The sequence below is a fragment of the Girardinichthys multiradiatus genome, chromosome 13 (genome assembly GCF_021462225.1).
Source record: "Girardinichthys multiradiatus isolate DD_20200921_A chromosome 13, DD_fGirMul_XY1, whole genome shotgun sequence".
Classification (NCBI taxonomy): domain Eukaryota; kingdom Metazoa; phylum Chordata; class Actinopteri; order Cyprinodontiformes; family Goodeidae; genus Girardinichthys; species Girardinichthys multiradiatus.
This window is the reverse complement of record NC_061806.1, coordinates 18,976,459-18,997,724: the sequence shown is the minus strand read 5'-3', so window position 1 is coordinate 18,997,724 and position 21,266 is coordinate 18,976,459. Positions and strand designations below refer to the sequence as shown.

Genomic DNA, 21,266 nt, shown 5'->3' with positions numbered 1-21,266 from the left:
ACCATAGTTTTTCTGCAACACAGCAATTTGTACGTAGGCCAAAAGGTTGAGTTTGGGTTTCATCTAACCAGAGCACCTTATTCCGCATGCTTGTTAATGGTTATGTCCTGTGGCTTTCTCCCAATTAAAGCTTTCTTCTGAATGCTTTTCCAGGAAGGTAAGACTTCTGGAGTGCATGACTTGAAGTTGCTGTGTCGTTAGATTCTTCCACCTGAGCTGTGATCTCTGCAGCACCTGCAGAGTTAACAAGTAGGGCTTAAAACTGAAATCTGAACATTTACAATTTCATTACAACTCACCTCATGACAACCAGGTTTTAATGTCATTTTTCCGTCCTGTCTGATATTTAATTGACTCTGATACAAAACTCCAAAGCATTTATAAAATGAAGAAAAATTGCAGTGAAACATTGTAAAACTCAAATGTTCTGCTTGTTGAATCCTTCCATCCCCAATGAATTCTTGAAGCTACAAATGGGCACCGTTGAGCTTATTCACTGCACATATGCAGAGGGCCATATGTCTGCCTCTCATATCCAGCATATGAGCATCCCCAGCTGTCTTCTCAGCCCCACACAGAACTTGTCTCACTATAAATGAATGAATATTTAAAAACAAAAACTGCAGGAAAACAAAATTAAGAGACACACAAGCAGTCATTTAAAAAAACAACATGTTTATTTCCATCCTGACTTACCTGTTGGGCTTCATCTAATGCCTTGTATGCACTAGAACGCATCTGAAATGTTTTCTTTCAGCATCAATAACTTATGCAAAATATTCTTTACAGCAAAAGGATAGGTTCACATATCAAAATACTTTACAGTTTTCTGCACGCAAAGTAAACGCTCTCTTCAGTAACAGTATCAGTTCCCTGGAGGCAGACATCAAAACCTCTGGCGTTGATCCATATGGCGGGTAAGAAGGGTTTAAATAGGACTGGGAGGGAGGGGCTCTGGGAAATACAAAAATATAGAATACTTTTTATGTGAGACAATATTTGAAGGGGGAACATCTGAGGGTTGGTGCAAAATAGACAATCTCGTGGCAACTGAATTTAGAGCAGCAATGCGGGAGCAAACGATGTTCAGTGAAAAACAGAAACTCAAGACACACGGGACTGCAATGGTTCACATAAATGGTTTCACGGTGGTTGGGGACATCAAATATCCACAGATTTACAGACAGAGTAGGTGCTCTTTAACAAAAAGGTAAGATGTTCCAACCTTTAGGTCACCTAACTGACAGCATGTAAAAATGCAGCCATGGCACACTTTAAACCTACAAAACGTTCACATAAGAGGCAGATAATTTGGCATGTTTACAACAGTACATACAGCAGAACCTTGGCTTCAAGTCTAACTACATTCATTTATTCAACACTGTAGTTCGTGGATCTCCTACCAGCAGTACATCACCCCGTTCACGGCAATTGTATATTCGAAAATTTACTTTCATGAACTCTTTTATCTTTCTCAGATCTTGGATACTGTAATGCTCCCACAGCTTTGGGAGTTTGAGAACAAACTGGTGGTATGTGAAAAGTATCACAGCAAATATGGCAGAAGTGTGGTCATCTTGCTAAGATGAGGGGCCTCAAGCGCTTGGGCTGTCATCCAGGCCTCGTCCTGTTTGGGAGCGAACTCGTCTCAGTCCTACCCCCTGCTTGCCGAGGTTTCCAGTCAGAGCTGCATCATGCACCTGCTTCATGTTCTCCTCAACTTCAGCCTTGGCGTGTTTGAGCAGATCAGCCTGGCCCTGAGATGCCAGAGCAGAACGAGAATAAGGGAAAGAACAGAGACGTGAAATGCTGAAGCGGGGAGAGTGATTGTCTAGCTGGAGGCTACAATTTGTTACAGTGATCCTCACAACGTGCATGAGGGAGTGACTTACCTTAAGGATGGTGATGTTCCAGCTGAAACTCTCCAATGCTCGACTAACCTTGGAACCCTTTAGCCCTTCCTTCATTGCCAGGCTTTGCAGCTTTTCGTGAAACTCCATCGCTACAGCAAAATAAAAAAAAATAAAAAACACAACCTTAGCAGAAAGGTTTTTTATTGCAAGATGGCGCAAAAACTTGTAGCAAGAAATTAGTGAATCATGGTCAACTGGTTGAGCATGTGCAAAGACAGGATACTTTAAATTTTGATATTGGTATGAATTCTTTTCAAACAGCAAAGAAGGATCAGCTTTAGATAAAAATGTGTGCACACAAGTATCCGGCTGGAGTCAAGAACATGTCTTTCCAAACCCCTCACCTGAAGGCACAAGGAAAGCAAGTCAAAACCAGCATAGCATGAATACTTTGCGGACGTTTTGTAGCCAGAACCACTCCGAGAAGATTTCACAACTTGTACAAGACGTGCAAGGAAATCTTAGCAACATATGATGAAATCTGCATAAAAACCCAAGACAGCATCTCATAGAGTCCAGCCTGCAGCTTCTCAGAGTGTGTGTGCACCAAGTTGTTTCCTTGCGTCTGGCTTACTCTGGCCGCCCTGGGCCACTGTCCCACTGTTACCATGGAAACCCAAAAGTGGGTTAACACGGGGCAAACATCACTGTGAGCCATCAACCAGAACCTTGACGTTCAGCATGCTAAATTGTTGCCCTCTCGCGCAAGGGTAAACAGACTGCGGGCGAGTTTGATTCCTCACATGGTTCCTTTCAGTAGCCTAAATGTCTGCTAGCATGACCGTACACCTGCACATACATGCACGCACGCCGTCCCTGCTCCACATTTTCACACCTACATAAGTTGCCTTAATAATAACCTTTACCACACAGTTGCTAGGTAACTCAAAGCAGTGTTGTATGCATGTTTTTTTCCCTGTGAAAGAGAGCCAGCAGAGGGAACAATATCTCCAAGTCAGTACACCAAGACGTTTTTTGCATAAGCACACAAACATATTGCTGTCTGACCAGCAGGCCACAATAGCCTTTGGGGCCAGCATATCAGGATGTAACACACATTGCATCACCTCCACTTCCTGCAGTTCAAGCACAAGAAGGTCTGAAGCTGAGATGGGGGTGACTGGGCTCTGTTGTCATGATGAAAACACCAGGATTTCAAGATTTTATCAACTTTTTGTTAGATGTTTTGTTAATATGGTTCTGAGCACTATACTACATTCAGCCTGACAGGAGGAGCAGCTGATAGCCTGAGGTTAAAAAAACAAACAAGACAATGTCCTCATCTGTATATGGTTTTCACATCATCATATATTTGTTATTCCTTAGAAATATGTGGGATAAAAAAAGACTTTCCAGCCAATTTCAGTGTGCCTTGAGCAGTTTCATTTCTCATTTTGCTGCAAAAACACTTCAGTGATTCAGGAAACATATGAAGCATGCTCAAGCTGCATCTTTATACAGCACATAATATTGTATACGTGTGCATAATACATTAAAACACTTTATTCGTGGAGCAGGACTAAATTCCTGTCATCTTCCCCATTGTTCCAATTGTCCACAACGAGCCTTGCCATCTCCAAACAGTGTTCTCATGAGTTCTCATATGATTGACTTTTTTCTTTAACTTAGCAAGACCGTTTTAATGTGATCAGCAAGAACGGGAAGTGGCTCATTACGTCATTAAATGGTGTTCTTTTTGAAAGTGTATGGCACCCATATAGTGCAAAAGGGCAGGTTCTTATTGCCTGATATGCTGAGCGTTCAGGCTGTTTCACACACATTAGTGTAATCTTCTATCAGGCAACACAAACAACAAAAATACTTTGTAGGACCACCTTTGGTTGAAATAATAGCTACATGTCCTTAGGGGGTCTCTACCACATCCAGAGGCTGAAAATCTTTGGTCATTCTTTGTAAAATAACTTAAGTTCAGTCACACTAGATGGAGAAGGTTGTGAAAAGCAATCACACAGTCTTCCCAGAGATACTCAATGGAATACAAGGTCTGAACTTTGACTTGGCTATTCTAGCACATGAATGTGCTTTGATCTGAGTGATTTCATTGCATCTCCGGCTGCATAGTTGGTTGCTGTCCTGCCAAAACGGGAACCTCTGCCTCAGTCTCTAGTTTTTGGCAGCTGCTAGCAGGGTTTCTTACAATAATGCCTTGTATTTAACTCAATCCGTCTTCCCATTAACTTTGGCAAGTCTCCCTGTTCCCACTGAAGAAAAACATCCACCCAACTTGATGCCTCCACCACCGTTTTTCACTCTGGAGATAATGTGCAGAGGTAGGTTTCTGCTACATTTGCATCTAGAGCAGAACAGCTCAGTCTTGGCTGATCAGAGCACCTTCTCCCACATGTTTTCTGTGTCCTCTACAAGGCCTGTGTCAAGTTGTAAAGGGGAATCCTTACTAGCTTAGTTCGTACCACTCTTCATTAAAAGCCAGATTTGGAGAGTGCACAAATAATAGTATTCCATTGTGTGTGGATCTCTGCAGCACCTCTAAAGTTACAATGGCATAAATACATTCATTGTACGCCCTGGCAGTTTAGGAAGTTGTGCCTGCCAGCTGCAAACCTACCTGCCTTGGTAGGTTTGCAGCTGTTTCACACTCTGTTTTCAGATAATGAACTAAAGAGTGCATCTTGGGATCTCCAAATATAGGGATATTGTTTTATAACCTAACCATGCTTTAAATTTATCCACAGGTAGTTTCTGTAAAGGGTAAACTTGCAACATTGTATTTCAACAATTCCCTACCTAGACTAGTTCCACATACATTTTTATTAACAATATATGTGAAACACGTTTAAAGGACAATCATAAGTTTCTCAAATTCACACAATGACATCCTAATACTCTGTAATCTCTCTCTCTGTTCTCATCTTCCTCTCAACCTTGCTTGAAACTTCGGCACATCTATCTTCTCCTCCACCCTCTGTTTCCTCTGGCTGCCCTAATGTGACTTCCAGACATCCATCTCTGCCACCAAACGCCCCAAGCTTCCCTCCAGTTGTCCCATATAGGTCTTCTTCCGGCGCACACCCTCTTTTCAGACCAGAGTGGACCTTCGCCTTCGAAATCACCTGATCGCCATCTTTGCTCTTAATACACAGGAAGAGCTTGATAAGAAGATCAGGCTCCAGGCTCCATAATCAGATGAACATACAAACACTGGGTCAACTGCCTGGGGGCTGAGCAATCACAAACTCAAATCTATTTACATGTGACCGCTCGTGAAATAAAGGATTCAAACAGAGTTTAGGGTGGCAACATGGGATTGTGGTAATATTGCAAAACAGGTGAAAGTGTTAAACACATCACAGAGCAAGACATTGGCTCAACAAAACCTAAAAGGAAGTCCAGGGACAAATGAGAGGAGTTTTCTAGGAGCCGAGTCTCCAGATTTGTAAACAACATTAATCAGCATCAGATAGTCTTTAGCTGATCTGATCTTACCTGATTCATCTTCAGCCAAGATGTTTCACTTCATATTTAGCTGGAGTTCTTTTTTCCCTCAGCAGGCAACCGATTAACAAAATATACGATATCTCCACTGAATGAGGGTTTCAACATTATGCAGCGAATGTGTTGATCTCTTACATGTTACCACTGGGGACAAAGGTCTGGCTCTTTAAGGTCGGACAACCCAAACTGCCCCGGCTCAAGTAAACAAAACTCTGCCAGAAACCACAGACTGGTGAAACAAAGTTTTACTAATATTAAAAAGGAAACGGAGATTAATAAAAATGAACACATGTCAATTTCTTATCTTAATCAAAAAAGCAGTTACATAGAGGAAAAAAAAGACAGGGTCAAAGACGAATATCACAAAGGAAAAATTATTAATAAATATATATACAGGAAAGGGAAGGAGATCCAAACAAAAGGAGTAGAAGGTGGAAAAGGAAAAAGAATGAAGCTCAAAATCAGGGAAGTAGGGAAACATGAAAGCAAAGTAACTGTGTTAAAGAGGAAAAGAAACTCAAGACAAAAGAAAATGATGAAATATAAAACATCACTAAAAAGCCTGCGTGGGAGCTCTCACAAGCAGAGCCTGTTTCAATGAGTTCCCCCTTGAGTCATGTCCATCAGAAGCATCATAAAACTCCTACTCACCCATTGTCTGTATATGCAGGATTTTTTCATAGATTGCATCTGCAAATTCCATCACAGCTTTGCTTGCATTGACCATCTGCAGGTCAGAAAACATGAAACAGAGACCCTGTTAGCACAACATGCAAATATACAAGCAGGGGATTGTGGGCAAATTTGACTTTTAAATCCTACTTTTAAATCCTACTATCAGGCACATATGCAAAACTTTTATTGAGCACAAAATAACACACTAACTGGTGGTAGTACAGTGCAAATAAAAACAGCTCAGTTTAAATTAGATGATATGTCGATATGTCCTGTAATACAAGAATTTTCTGCTCCACATTGATTGGCTGGAAAAGTACCAAAAAAGGCCAAACTAAGTTCAGACTCCAGCAATTGTCTATATGAGTGCACATGACAGCACCTACAAAGCTACAAAGGGATGACATGCAGAGGCTGTCTGAAAAATGCAACACTTCCTCTGGGACATGAACCCCCCCCCCTCGTGGGGAGAAAAAACCTCTTTTCAACAAAAAAGCGATTAACTACACTGTGCCACCAAAAACCAGAGCAAATTCCACAAGAAAATGTATAATCGGATTCCCATTTCCTGACTGTTCCTTGTATTTGTCAGGATCGAGGCGAGGAATCCATTTAGCCAGATCACATTCAAATCTATGCTAATGGTATTCAGCGTCAGGGCGAGCTTTTTCAGCTCTGATCCACTCGGCTGGAACGAAAGCGGCTAAAGAGAAAGACTAACCCACTTGCATGTTCTTACTGAGACCCACGGTGCTCAGCCGTGCAGTCCCAGAAACTAGATGCCCAGCAGTGATAAACAGCTGTGGGTAATGTAAAGAGTCACAGATTACACACCTAAACCATAACTGAAAGCATTTTAACATTGTTACTTGTTGTCTGAAAATTTGCAATTTTCCTCCTCATTTACAATATACCTGCAACACATATTGCTTAGACTCATTGTATATAGATGGTAAAACAGGAATTCATGCTGGCTGTGCATCTTCTTATATCTCATCACAGTAGCATCTAAAAATCCAACCTTTAATTTCAACTGTAACTGTGCTTTAAGATTGAGCACGTTGGCTATAAACACTCCGGGTGGGTTTAGTGTGAATGAAGCATGTGGAAATTGGCATGATATAAATAAACTGAATTGAATTGAAATGTATCTCATGTCTACTATTAAATATGACAGAGGATCTATGATGCTCTGGTCCTGGGAACCTTGTTAGAGTGCATGGCATCATGAACTCTTTGAAATGCTACAGTATTTTAAGTGAAAATCTGGTGGCTTCTGCCAGAAAAGCTAAAATGGGTCATCATTGGGCCATTCAACAGGATAATCGTCCAAAACATATGGCCAAATGGTTTCCTAAACACAAAGGTAACCCTTTTCTTTGGTCACATCAGCCCACAGATCTAATTTCTATGGAAATTCTGCAGGCAGAGCTAAAGGGAAAAGAGCATAAGAGCCTGTGGATAATCTATAGACAGATCTATAGAGAGATCCATAGAGATTGCGTGAAAAGATCCTACGCTCTCGCTATGTTCCAATTTTGTCACAATAGTTGTCACAATAGTGATTTGTTTTTACAACCAATTAATTCTTATCTGGGTTTTTTCCCCCCTACATTTTCCCCACATACATTAAAGTTGTTTTTTTTTCTAGGTTTTGCTGAGTCAGGAGAGGCTGATGAATTTATTGCACCCATCTTTATAATGTGTTCCAATAACTGTGAAGGACCCTGTATATTTCCAAACAAAGAGGAAGGAAAAATGGCTGGCATACTCCTTGGAGATGCGTGACACCTACTTATTATGGACCAGTTGGTCCAAGTAGAGCTCAAAGAAAGATGTGAAGCAGAAGAAGAACTTTAGGAGAATACAGAGTAATACAGAGTTTGTTTGGGTGGAAACACACAGAGGCTTCAACCAAGACGAGGATGTTGCCGGAGAGTGTAACACAAATGTGGGTGTTGTCTACAACACAACAATGAAAGCTCACTTTGTACTTCGGAACTCGCTGCCTCAAAAGGAAGTGTTTGCTTGTCGGGTCAAAGAGCCAGAAGAAGGGATATGACTCACTTGCAGTTTGTTATTTTTGTCCTTTCCATTAATTTCTGATTTTTGGGGAATATTGTAAGTTTTCACTCTTTTCTCACCGTTTCATAGATGGAGACAACTCGGCGAAGGACATCTGGCAGGGTTCCCTGGGGCTCTAGGGTTGGGTAGTTGTCTCTTAGGTCAAACAGCAGTAAAGGGTTTCCCTCTGGGCCCGACGATCTGGAGCCCAGGGCCAGTACACACTGCATGAGGTTGGCCACAGCCGACACCCCACACAGCTCTCTGAATACTGCAACAGAGTTCTGACAAAGAAACATGGAGTCAGAATAAACTCTCATTATTCTAGCATTTACCAGACAGAAATAACTTTGGTATCTAAACTGAACGAGAACATAAAATGTTTAGCCTGATTTAATGTCAGACAGTGAGGAAAAACAGTTTTTTGGTTTTTTTTAACAGTGTATGTAAACATCTAGTTTCAACAGTTTTAAATCTGTTCTCTTTATTTAGCTTGATAGAAACACAAAAAATAAATTGTAGAAGGTATCATAAGAAAGAAAACAGAGATAATTGTGAGAGCTCTTCCCCTCCCCGTTACTGACTTGATTTGTTTCACTCTCTTAACTCGTCACACACACAAACACACACACACACACACAGCTAATCAAAACCGAGTCCTGCTACAAAGCAGTTTGTCTTTCCTTTCATTCTGTATATCAAGTCCTCTCCTGCTGCAGCCGTGTTGTGGGGGTTTGAAAGAAATTAAATGACTTGAATGCAGGCAATCTAACATTAGTGACAGTTTAATTGGCATAATTAATACAAGCACTCACAGACCAAACTGACACGGGGCACATGTCATAAATTTCGAAAAAGAAAATTGAAGAAGTATATTTCACACTGCAGTGAATATTAATTTGACTGTATAATTATGAAACTGAACTGTGTGTATTTATGACAGTAGTGGGTAATCAACAGTGGAGTAAAGATTAAATTAAAGTCAGGACAAAAGAAACCAGCAAACTTACACTCTTTCCCACTTTTTAGCTTCCCAATAAATAGTTCAGCAATAACAATTGGCCAGCTTGACCTTGATCAGCTCTGACTGACCAATAAGCAGGACAAATGCAGAAAGTATTTTTCTTCCTAACTATTTCACTGCATCAAAACTGAAATCAAACAGCACGTTTTATGATGCACTTTGTGTTTTTTTCTGTCATTTACGCCATTTCTACAGGGACATGTTGTCCTTAGGGCTCCTTGGTTACCAGTCTACAGAAATGGCCTTTGTCCTCTTTTTATTTTTATTTATTTATAAGATATCTGCAAGACTATTGTGTTGGCAAAATGAGTCAACAGATAACAAGCAGAGTTTGTAAATATGTCAGTATGTTTTATCCAAGTCTGAATTTGAAATGCATATTTGTCAAAAAAGAAAATATTACATGAAATGCTTCCTCACCTGCATGTTACCCCTCAAGTCTGTCGCTTCTCTCAAAAGAGGAGCAGCCATCTTGAAAACCTCGTCGACAGTCCGAACTCCTAAGTCCCTCAGAGCCGTATACTCCCTCCCTCTTCTAGTCTTTCGTACCGAGAGGCCTCTTTTGTAAGGTTTTCCGCCTCCTCTCCGGTTTGTGAGGGCCACGTGCACAAACAGCTTGGCGTGTGGAAGGTCCTCCCCTGTGAGGGACTGGAGAGGCACGTGCCGGTACCCTGGTTGGAGGCACTCCAGTGGTATAGTATACTGGCCTGCAGTGGTTGAGAACTTCTTTAATTCCAGTGTAAAAAAAGCAAAAGTTAATTATTGCCAACCTGAATGTTGCTTTCTATTCACTTTTCAATATTTTGGACATGTGATGTTGACATCTGCTCAAAAACACAATTTTTCAGGGTACTGCAAAGGAAACAGGTATTTCTTTATCTTACTTGTTGCATCATGTCCTGCCTTATGTGCACCTCTCCCTGAACCTTCAATTGTGAGATCAAATCTCAAGCAGAAAATCTCTTGGTATGCTGTATGAACACCTAAGATCTGCAGAACTTCCTTGTTCAGTAATAGACCTAACACACTGACCTATGAATTCATCGCCAATGAAGTCATCGTCCAGCACCACAAAACGAACCATGGCGAGCTCAGGCAAGTTGATCTGGAACTCAAAGCTCTCATCAAAGATGGGGTTGTCCCCGTTCTGTGTCACAGTCCTGGTGCGGCGCTCTGTGCAGTCAGCTGGGATGCCATGGATCTCCACGTACACATATGGGTCAACAACATCCCCTTTGGCCCCAGAACCTTTTGGTTTGGGCAGATTTTGGCCACTGATCACCTGAAAGAAAAATTCCTGTTAATTAACGATAATTTGTTTTTATTATTCAATTGGTGGCAACAAATATACAGTCTATACTTTTTCAGAAGTTATAAGTTACCTTTTTGGATGGATCAGGCTCTGTCATGAGGTGATTTGTAACATGGGACTTTCTACAACTTAGTGATTACTTCCAAGAACTTAAAAGTTACAGTCTGGGAACTTACTAGTAACTTTTGGGGCTGGGGGTTATCATGTGAAGAGGTAACTTGTAGGAACCTGGTAATGATTTAAGAGATGTTAATATCTGAAAATGTAGGTAATTTTTACCAGGCTAGAACTTACAGGATACTTTTGGGCATCAGGCTGTAAAAGGAGGTTACTTATAACCTGATACATTCTGGAACTCACACTTTTCGTTCAATAATTTAGAAATTACACACCTAAAACTTACCATTTCATTTTGAGGAGCAGGCCAATCACAAGGTAACTTGTGATGTTATACTTTCTGAAACTTAAAAGTCACTTTTGGGGAACTGGGAAGTATTGTGAGTTGACCTGGTACTTTGTAACAGAATATTGGGTTTTGTTTCCAAAACATACAGTTTAATTTGTTTTACCAGTTTGTTTTATGAGGTAACATAATCTGGCACTTTCAAAAACGTATAGGTTGCTTTTCTTGAAGTTACTAGTTTAGAGTTTAGAGTATAGTAAACCCCATAGGTGTGCAAGGGTACAATGCTGTTCTGAAAAATTGTTCTTTAATTTCCAGGAAAGTATCCTGTAAGTTCCATAAATGTTTCAGAAACGTAACCAGCAAGTTCCAGGAAAGACCCCTCAAACTTCCAGAAGGTTAGGTTGTATTATGCCTAACCAACACATAATCCCTTTGGGAATTGAATCTTAAAATAATCTATTTAAATTTCATAAAGGCTATAAAATAAACAATTTCATGGTCAAGCACGCCTTAGTTCTAATTTTTTAAGTGCCATGACTTTTCTTCATTTTCATCAAAATCATTGATAACATTTAGAAACTGGATGACAGCATTTGAGTGACTTCTAGCACAGAGCAAATTTAGCCTTTAATGATTTATGCTCTACCTTTACATGCAGTAGCTGTGGAGACACGCCAGGTACTGTGTCTTTGGTGTCAGCACTGAAATAAGACACTTTTTGCCGCATAATGGCCGGACGTAGCACGTAACCACAGCTCCCGTTCTGCCGGAACCAGGCCGTGTTCAGGTCCATCATCAGTCCTGCTGTCTGAAAGTTCATTGACACAATCTGGCAGCCGCACTTCCATAGGTCCTGGGGATTCATATTGCTCGAGTCAATGCGCATGGGGTTGGGGTACACTCGTGACAAGAAATGCTTGTTGTGGTTGACAAAGTCTCCAGGGCTGTCACCAGCGAGATGCAAGGCCAGGGACTCATGGAAGGAGCACAGTTCCCAGGGTTTTTGGGTTTTAGCAGAGGTTTTAAAGTCTTTGAAGCAAACAGAATGACACAGCGTTACTAAGTCGGACAGTTCCCTCAACAACTGGAAGCGTTTGGGGGAAGGATGAGTCATGTTAGACTGAGGGACGGATGCGAGAGAAACACTTTTCTGCACAACATCCTTCTCAGTTCCACCAGCATTTAATGCTTTTATCCTTTGACTCATTTCTGCTCCTTCATCTTCCTCACTTGCCTCCCCATCTTCCCCACCTGAAACTGGCCCAAGCTTTTTCCCCTTCAGTAGAATTCGATGTCTTAGTGAATGTGGTGACGGTAGGTACAAAGCCTCTTCATCTGGTAGATCTTTATACAGTCTCTCCCCCAATATCCTTGTGAGATGTTTCAATAAAACTTTCTGCTGTTGCACCGAACAGTGGTTTTCAATACAGAGAATTAATGGGTACTCTGATGCCACAAATGCAAACCTTCCAATTGCTTCCAACACAGAACGCAGGACCAGTGGACGGGAAAGACTGTGCCCTGTGCAAACCACCGGCTCCCCATCAGGGCCGTCCCACACATCCACCTCCACGCATCGGCACCCCATCTTCAGGGCGCGAATGTAACCGGATATATCTGAGGGACCTTGAAACTGGTCCTCGATGAGGTAGGTGTTGTGGGAGGAGTTGATGTAGTAGTGAGACAAAGGCTGAGTCATGTCTTGACAAATGGTATCATGCTCCCGGTCAAACAGATGGCACTCAGAGGAAGTGAGGTAGCTGGTGAAGCCATCCAGTGACAGGTGTCCCAGCTGCCGTCCCTCTTCTGATGGCTCATGGGTCTGGATGAGTTTCAGACATGTTTCCTCACTCACCTAGAGAAAGAATCAAAAGAAGTGTGAATAATAAATTGAGAAATTAGACAGACTATAATGCCAAAGAACAGGAGGACTAATGGTTTTAGACCAACAACTATTCCTCTTAAGTAATAGAAAATATTTTTACTCTGGCTAAAGAAGCCAACTGATATCACTGACTTGTTTTCTGAATGCATGCGTTATTTCATGTTACCCACTTGTGCCACACCCTGCTCAGCTTCAATGAACCTCATCAGATCTTTTGCATCCAGGTACTCTTTGTTGCTGGAGAACTGCACCAACAGAAAATAGATCTCCGGACGGGTGCAAAAATCATGGAAGACCTCAATGAACTCTTGCCTGGACACTTGCTCCTTTCTCTCTGATGGCTTTTCGTTTTCAGTGTGGTCTTTAAGCCCTGATTCGCTATGCAGTGCAAGTGTGCACATCTTCTCCCTGAGTCTCTGAATCTCTTTAAACCTGTGCTCCACTTTTCCGCTGCTCACTCCAGGATTCACACTTTGCACCAACTTAACAGCTGACTGCAAGGGAATCCCTTCCTCGATGACTTCCTGTTTATTTAAATCAGCGGCGGAGGAGAACAACTGCTCCAGCCAGCGAAGACGAAGACTGTCCTGACTGTTGGCAAGCATGTCGAGGGCATGTCTGCCGTACTGCATGAGATACCTAGAAGAGCAGGAAGAGCACTGATTATGCAACAGGAAACATTACTTTACTATACTCCAGGAAAATAAATAATACCCCTATTATTCCAAGACAAGCATGGCTGAGAATGTGTTCAAATAGCAATTCTTGTTCCTTGGCACTGGCCTTCAAAACCTGCAAAACTCACATGCAAAGAAAGCACTGGAGAAAGCAAGCCAAACCAAGGTGCAGTAAATTCTTGAGACATTTCTTAACGCTGCCTCCCCTAATATTTTTTTTACCCATTTATTTGAGACATGACTGGTCCTCCTGCTGACTACTTTCCAACTTTTCTAAGGACACACTGTACACTCTTCAACTTTCTAGCAGACATCCAATTGTTTAGGATCAATATTGACAGTTAATTTATGATTTTATACAGCTTAACAAAATGTTTAGTTCTATCTGAAGAAAAATAACCCCAGAGCATGATACTGGCACCACCATGTTTCATTATGGGTATGGTGTTCTTCTGGCTATGCTCAGTGGTGACTTTGTACCAAACTTGCCTTTTGAAATTGCACAATAAAGCATATTGGCCACATTAAAAAGGTGGAAAAGTTTCTGAAATCACTTGTGTTAGTTTTTCACATTGACACTCAAATAAAAACTTAATTGATGACAATTTTGTCTAATGTAACTTGCTAAAGGCAAAGTGCAAAACTGATTTCAGTTATATGTGTTGCAGTACCTCAGTCCAGTAACCCAAATGTTAGCCACCTCAGCAGAGTTGGCCACCAGGTCCAAGCTATCATACATCTCTCCATAGATGATGGAAAATGCACAGTCCTCCGAAATCTGCTCATAAACTCCACTGGTGCGGAAAGTTTCTGTGTTACGACCTGTCCGGACCTAGAATTTGTGATGCATAAAAGCCCACGTCAGTTGTCATATAAACCAAAATAACTGCTGCTCTCTGTATGCTTGAAGGTTGTAAATATCTCTAAAGCTTCACGTGAAAAACACCCTGAGAGGTCATTTATAAAGGAAAGGCCAGGGGCGGTTACTGATGCTGCACTTGGTTTTGCTCAAACTCACCTCACGTATCGAGTCAAGAAAGATCCGAGCTTTGTCTGATTCTTTTTTGGATGGTTCCCAGAACAGAGCCTGCAGGCCCGCATCCAGAAGGTAGTAACGCTGATAAACGCGGGAGTTGGGGCGGATTTTTTTTAGCTCACTGCCTTCAACCTGGAAGAAAAGAAATAAAAACAACTGTCACTCGCAGAGCTCCCAAACTCAGCAGCAAGCACTGTTGGGTGTTAAACAAACTCAAACCCTTGATGCATGTATGGAACCTTAAATACAGGTCCTTCTCAAAATATTAGCATATTGTGATAAAGTTCATTATTTTCCATAATGTCATGATGAAAATTTAACATTCATATATTTTAGATTCATTGCACACTAACTGAAATATTTCAGGTCTTTTATTGTCTTAATACGGATGATTTTGGCATACAGCTCATGAAAACCCAAAATTCCTATCTCACAAAATTAGCATATCATTAAAAGGGTCTCTAAACGAGCTATGAACCTAATCATCTGAATCAACGAGTTAACTCTAAACACCTGCAAAACATTCCTGGGGCCTTTAAAACTCCCAGCCTGGTTCATCACTCAAAACCCCAATCATGGGTAAGACTGCCGACCTGACTGCTGTCCAGAAGGCCACTATGGACACCCTCAAGCAAGAGGGTAAGACACAGGAAGAAATTTCTGAACGAATAGGCTGTTCCCAGAGTGCTGTATCAAGGCACCTCAGTGGGAAGTCTGTGGGAAGGAAAAAGTGTGGCAGAAAACGCTGCACAACGAGAAGAGGTGACTGGACCCTGAGGAAGATTGTGGAGAAGGGCCGATTCCAGACCTTGGGGGACCTGCGGAAGCAGTGGACTGAGTCTGGAGTAGAAACATCCAGAACCACCGTGCACAGGCGTGTGCAGGAAATGGGCTACAGGTGCCGCATTCCCCAGGTCAAGCCACTTTTGAACCAGAAACAGTGACAGAAGCGCCTGACCTGGGCTACAGAGAAGCAGCACTGGACTGTTGCTCAGTGGTCCAAAGTACTTTTTTCGGTGTTGGTCCACTGTGTTTTATCAAGGGCAGGGTCAATGCAGCTAGCTATCAGGAGATTTTGGAGCACTTCATGCTTCCATCTGCTGAAAAGCTTTATGGAGATGAAGATTTCATTTTTCAGCATGACCTGGCACCTGCTCACAGTGCCAAAACCACTGGTAAATGGTTTACTGACCATGGTATCACTGTGCTCAATTGGCCTGCCAACTCTCCTGACCTGAACCCCATAGAGAATCTGTGGGATATTGTGAAGAGAACGTTGAGAGACTCAAGACCCAACACTCTGGATGAGCTAAAGGCCGCTATCGAAGCATCCTGGGCCTCCATAAGACCTCAGCAGTGCCACAGGCTGATTGCCTCCATGCCACGCCGCATTGAAGCAGTCATTTCTGCAAAAGGATTCCCGACCAAGTATTGAGTGCATAACTGTACATGATTATTTGAAGGTTGACGTTTTTTGTATTAAAAACACTTTTCTTTTATTGGTCGGATGAAATATGCTAATTTTGTGAGATAGGAATTTTGGGTTTTCATGAGCTGTATGCCAAAATCATCCGTATTAAGACAATAAAAGACCTGAAATATTTCAGTTAGTGTGCAATGAATCTAAAATATATGAATGTTAAATTTTCATCATGACATTATGGAAAATAATTAACTTTATCACAATATGCTAATATTTTGAGAAGGACCTGTATTTGATGTACAGTCATGTAAGTCTTATTCTGCAAAAGGTCACACAGTTACAGACACACCATGGAGTGGATACACCCGGCAGCGCTGCTGATCTTCTTCTCTGACAGGCTGCTGCTGAAGGACACGGTCTTCTTTTTCTCCCGACCGGCACGTGAGCCATCCTGAACAGGAAGGAGGGAGGGTGGGATAAAAGGACGAGACAAACAGGGGAGGAGGGGGGATAATAAGTTTATGAAAAATCTGCTTATTGAGGGACGCAGACAATCAGTCTCTGAGGACTATCCCTTGCCTATTTATGACATTTTTGAACCCCAACAATGGACTTTAAGGGATTAAAAACCATGAGTTTATATAAGCATACAGATTATTTGTCCTCCTCCTGCCAATCTGTTATTGTTTTTGCTAATGCCATGCTAAAAGCCTTTGTTTGCCCTTGCCCTTCAACACTACTCCATTAATCATACCTGACTAGATGGAGGAAGCAGACCACAGCATTCTAATTCTGCCCCGTCATGATGACCCTGGCGGGCTCAATCAGTTTATCTGAGCACACCATCACAGCTCGTCCCTCTGATTTATTGACTTATTAGATGTCACCCACACAAAGAGCCTTGTGCTAACAGATAAAAACATAGTATGTGGGTTAAATTATTTAATTGTGGATATATTTGTCCTGAAGTAATCAAATCAAAGCACTAAGCAAGTTTAGTTTGAGGTTGGATTTGCAGGGCAATGTAATTACATTTAGAGACATTGAAAACACAAGTGGATAGACGGGGTGTAACATCACTGCATGAATTTGCTTCACTATAGTTTAAGTTAAGGAACCAGCATTAGTTACCTCCTAATCTGACCCACTTAGGGCTTCTACATGTTCCCAAAATTTTATCAGACAACAGGAGATGTCTCCAAAAATTAAGGTCTTTTTGGAGCAATGGCTTCTTCCTCTCTGCGTGGCCTCTTAGCTTCTGCCAATATAGGACTCATTTCACTGTGGAAAATTGATCTTACCAGCCTCTGCCTGCACCTTGACAAGGTCTTTTGCTTTTGTTCTGGGGGTTGGTTCGCACATTTCACACTAGAACAAGTTCATCTCCTACCTGAAAAGTAGCAAGGCTTGACATTTGCATGCTGTTTGAGTATGACATATCTGATAAAGATGTGTAAAAAAACTATAAAGTAAATTGTTCTTATGAAGACTTTGTGACCCCATAAAGCCACTGTTTGCTGCAGTTGTGAAGAAGTCAGCTTCAGGGCCTTTTATTTGACCTCCCTCACCATCTTCCCCACTGTGCATGGTGACAAGGTTAACTTTTCAAACCTTTTTACACTTCCAGCTGTCTTAAACTTTTTAATAATTGCTCTGACTGTAGCTATTTTCTTGTAGCCATTTCCTAATTGACCACGATCAACATGGATCTGTCTTACATGTATGGCAAGTACTCTTGTTATTCGATTTTTGAAGATTGACCAAGTGGAATAGTCTAAAGTGTTACCTAATATTTGTAAACCAAGAAAACAGGAAATTATGGAAACATTACTAACCACTCTGATCAGTTTAAAATGTATATATATGTTTTATTCACTTTCAGTGGGTGCAAGATATTATGGGCACTTTTGAGGAGACAAGTCCAGGACAATTCACACTAATGCAGAATAACATTTTCCAGTTTATGGTGAACATCTGAGTACGTTCAAGAGTACCTTATCATCATCATCATAACACTGATTTCATTCAAACAAGGCTTCATATCAGTCTCAAGAGCACTTGTGCCTTTCCTGTAAGAAAGACATGAGAGAGCTGCTAATATGAAAGAAACATGAGGGATGTAAAAGGCTAGAAGAGATACCAGATTAAAGCAGGGGCGGGGTCAGAGCTGTGTTTCATCTGAAGAACATGAATTAAGATGAGAAGGAAGCTACCTCAGACGAAGGGAAGAGACCCTCAGCATCACTAATTCTCACAAAGGTAAATGGTACCTCTCTATGAAAGAGAAGTGTTCCCAGTGTGTTTTTTATGAAGGGGTTAAGTGTGATGACTGCACTCTAAAAATATACCTGGTCCCCTAGGGTATGATGAAGAGACGGAGGCAGACTGGGGCTGAAGACCCCTCATTGCTACCCTCTCCAATTTAATTGGAGCATGATAGAGAGAAAGAAGGATATTATCACTTTTCATCCCTTTAACCGAAACAAGCCACACATTAACACATTTCCAATGTGAAATGGTGGCTTGCAAATGAGCTGATGGATTTTCTGCTCATTAAAATCATGCTCGAGTGTGTCAGCAACACTTCTAATTACAGCTCTAAAGTTAAAGAAAAAGTAAAAGATAATCAGGGCTTGTGTTCTGAAATTAGCCCCACTTCATTTTAAATACCATAGTAATCTAAGTGGAAACTCCCATTTGAATTAGAATCAAGCACCTTCACATGGTTTGATTTCACCCATCGATCACACTTTCCTTTTTCTGAACTGCATTATGCTGGCAAGAGGGAGATTAAGGTCAGCTTTAATCCATGGATTCTCTGTGTGAAAATGATCAAAAATGGCACCTCTGTGGTTCTATTAGGCCTAATTACTAAGCATTTATTATCCAATAGAAACACAACAATAACAATTCCATTTCCAGCGGTGTTAAACTGTTTGACAAGTTAGTTACCCACCTTCCTACATCTACATGTAATGGGAGTTGATGGATACAGTTTCTAAACAAGCTGTCAAGCTCAGTAGTCTACATAAGCCAGTTCCCGGTGCAACAAGGCTTTAAAAAGACACAGTTTCAAAACTGCAACAACTTTCCACCATGCCATTCCTACTGTTTAAAGTTATATCAATGAGAGGTCAGAGCATGTGTCAAATGCCCCATTTCTACTGGCTCCTGCTGGCAATAACAAGGACAAGGACTTTAAAGCACAAAACCGCAGACCGGTACGGAAAAAATTTAATAGAAACGCTCGCAAAGCAAGCTGAGTGGAGTTGAGTAGGGCCAAATCGAACCAGTGGAAAGGGGCAAAAGTTACTGGAGTATTGTCCAGCAGTATAGAGCACAGATTGATCCAGTGCTGCCCCACCTAACCCCACCTATTGCTGGGCATTGCCGGCCAGCTGGCTAAAAAAAGCTTCTACACATTTGCTTCGCTTACTATGAAGACAAATTTGGCAGCTTGAAAATATTACCGGCAATAAAAAACATGGACATTGATGGATGTCTGGCAAATAAAAGCAATTAGATCATGCTATATTTTTATAAAAATCTTCTTGTAAATACCACAAAACTGTGGTACTTTTACTCAACGTTACCATACAGTGACAATCTCATACCAGCCCATGCCTAGATAGAGCACAGTTATATAGGAGGACAGAAATAACAAAAATAAATAAATAAATAAGCTGAAACCAGAGTTCAGTTGATACATTTTGTTCCTGCTTATATATAAACTCGTGTTGGCATTGATGCACAAGGTCTTACAGTAGTTTTGAATAAAAAGCACCCTGGGCAAACCCTTCCTATTGCCCTGACCTTTATGCTTTGTGTATTTATCTATTTTTGATGCTAAAACAATGAAATTTATAAATCTCAAACTATGCTTTCAATTCAATTCTGTTTATTTAAATAAAGTCAATTCATAACAAATGTCATCTCATGAACTTCGCAAGAAAAACAGATCCAATTTACATATGCAGATAATGACATTTATCCAATCAGACAGAAAGACTCAAATTCAGTTATGCACATTCTAATTTGGACTTAGTTACAATACAGTACAATCAAGTTCAGTTTAAAGTGCCACTTAGTAAAAGTTTTCTAAGGGAAATCTATCTGGTGGCATTCATTCATTCATTCATTGGCTTCTGTGCAAGCACATGGCGACAGTAGAAAGGAGAAACTCCGTTTCAATAGCCTGAGACTTCCGGCAGAACCAGGCTCAGTGTGAGCAGCCTTCCGCCACAACTGATTCGAGGTTTGAGAGGACAGAGAAGATACACAACAATATTAAAGAAAGCAGATGCAAAGGTCCAGGAGTACTTTCTGTGTTCAAGAAATAGTAAATCAAGTTCACAGCAGCAATAATTCTTTAGTGGCTTTTTCAAAGAACCACTAAACAGGTATGCTCTGAGCCAGTTGAACAATCTATGGATTGAAAACATATCTCTGTTTAGTGCAGAGTAATCCATTTGGACAGTCTAAGTATTTTATTAGAGCTTAAAATAATCAAATGCCTTTCAGAGTCCTTAAAAAAACTGTGAAATCACCCTTTAGTCAGAAACTGTGCTACCAAACTCAGCATCAGCTGTCAGCCACACTGCACGGCCATACTTTCATCCACTACATACCCCATGTCACTATTTATTCAACATGCAAATCAGCTTTGGAAAAGTAAGGGCCCCAGTAAGCAGTAAGCACTTGTGCAGACCCCCCAACAGAATGGCGTCCTGGGTGGAAAGCCATTCTGCTCTCATCAAAAAACACTATTGAAGTTAGAAAAGTAACAGTTGAAATCCCTCAGGAGCCATTTCTTAAAAGGTTGTGGGGGCTGTAATGAAAACCACATCCAGTTGTAGTGTAGAATTTAAAGAAACATCTTCTAAACCTCATCTTAAGGTTAACACTGATTAAACAGTGGAGTTGGTCTTTATTCTAAAATTTTGCTATGGTTTATCACAACAAGAATAAATAAACTGTATCAATACCTTTAATCTAACTATGTTATTTAAAATTTTACTGTTTTTCAATAATAGGAATAAATATTGCTTGTAAACTTTGTGTGTTATTTTAAATTAATACTGTGAGAACATGGTATTTTTACTCAGGGTAGAATCTCATCAGAATTCAGTTATAATCAGTCGTGGACGCTGACCTTTAGGGTGACCTCTGTTGGCCTACAGCTTAAATGACAGATTGAGAATGATAAAACTCAAACACACAACCAAACAACAACCAAAACAGCAGTCTGAATAAAAAACCCTTAATGGATAAAATCAAAGGTCATCCATTTGCCAGCAAGCAAACAAACATTTGAGCAGAATTAAATCATTTTTATTTTCCCATACAGACATGACTGAAGCAGAGGAAGCAGCAACAA

At 40.9% G+C, this 21,266-nt stretch overlaps 1 protein-coding gene across 1 annotated transcript in view; it reads right to left on the bottom strand.

Annotated features, from left to right (window-relative positions):
* Positions 1–655: 655 nt before the first annotated feature.
* LOC124879017 (inactive phospholipase C-like protein 2) overlaps positions 656–21,266 on the bottom strand; it is a 40,981-nt gene continuing 20,370 nt past the window's right edge. The window contains exons 2-12 of the mRNA XM_047383272.1: positions 16,239–16,340; positions 14,449–14,598; positions 14,102–14,262; positions 12,924–13,392; positions 11,515–12,723; positions 10,183–10,432; positions 9,571–9,857; positions 8,207–8,410; positions 6,039–6,114; positions 1,893–2,002; positions 656–1,757 (exon numbers count right to left, since the gene is read on the bottom strand). Coding sequence (XP_047239228.1) covers positions 1,596–1,757; positions 1,893–2,002; positions 6,039–6,114; positions 8,207–8,410; positions 9,571–9,857; positions 10,183–10,432; positions 11,515–12,723; positions 12,924–13,392; positions 14,102–14,262; positions 14,449–14,598; positions 16,239–16,340 — 3,180 coding nt within the window. The 3' untranslated portion in view covers positions 656–1,595. The remainder of the gene's footprint in view (positions 1,758–1,892; positions 2,003–6,038; positions 6,115–8,206; positions 8,411–9,570; positions 9,858–10,182; positions 10,433–11,514; positions 12,724–12,923; positions 13,393–14,101; positions 14,263–14,448; positions 14,599–16,238; positions 16,341–21,266) is intronic.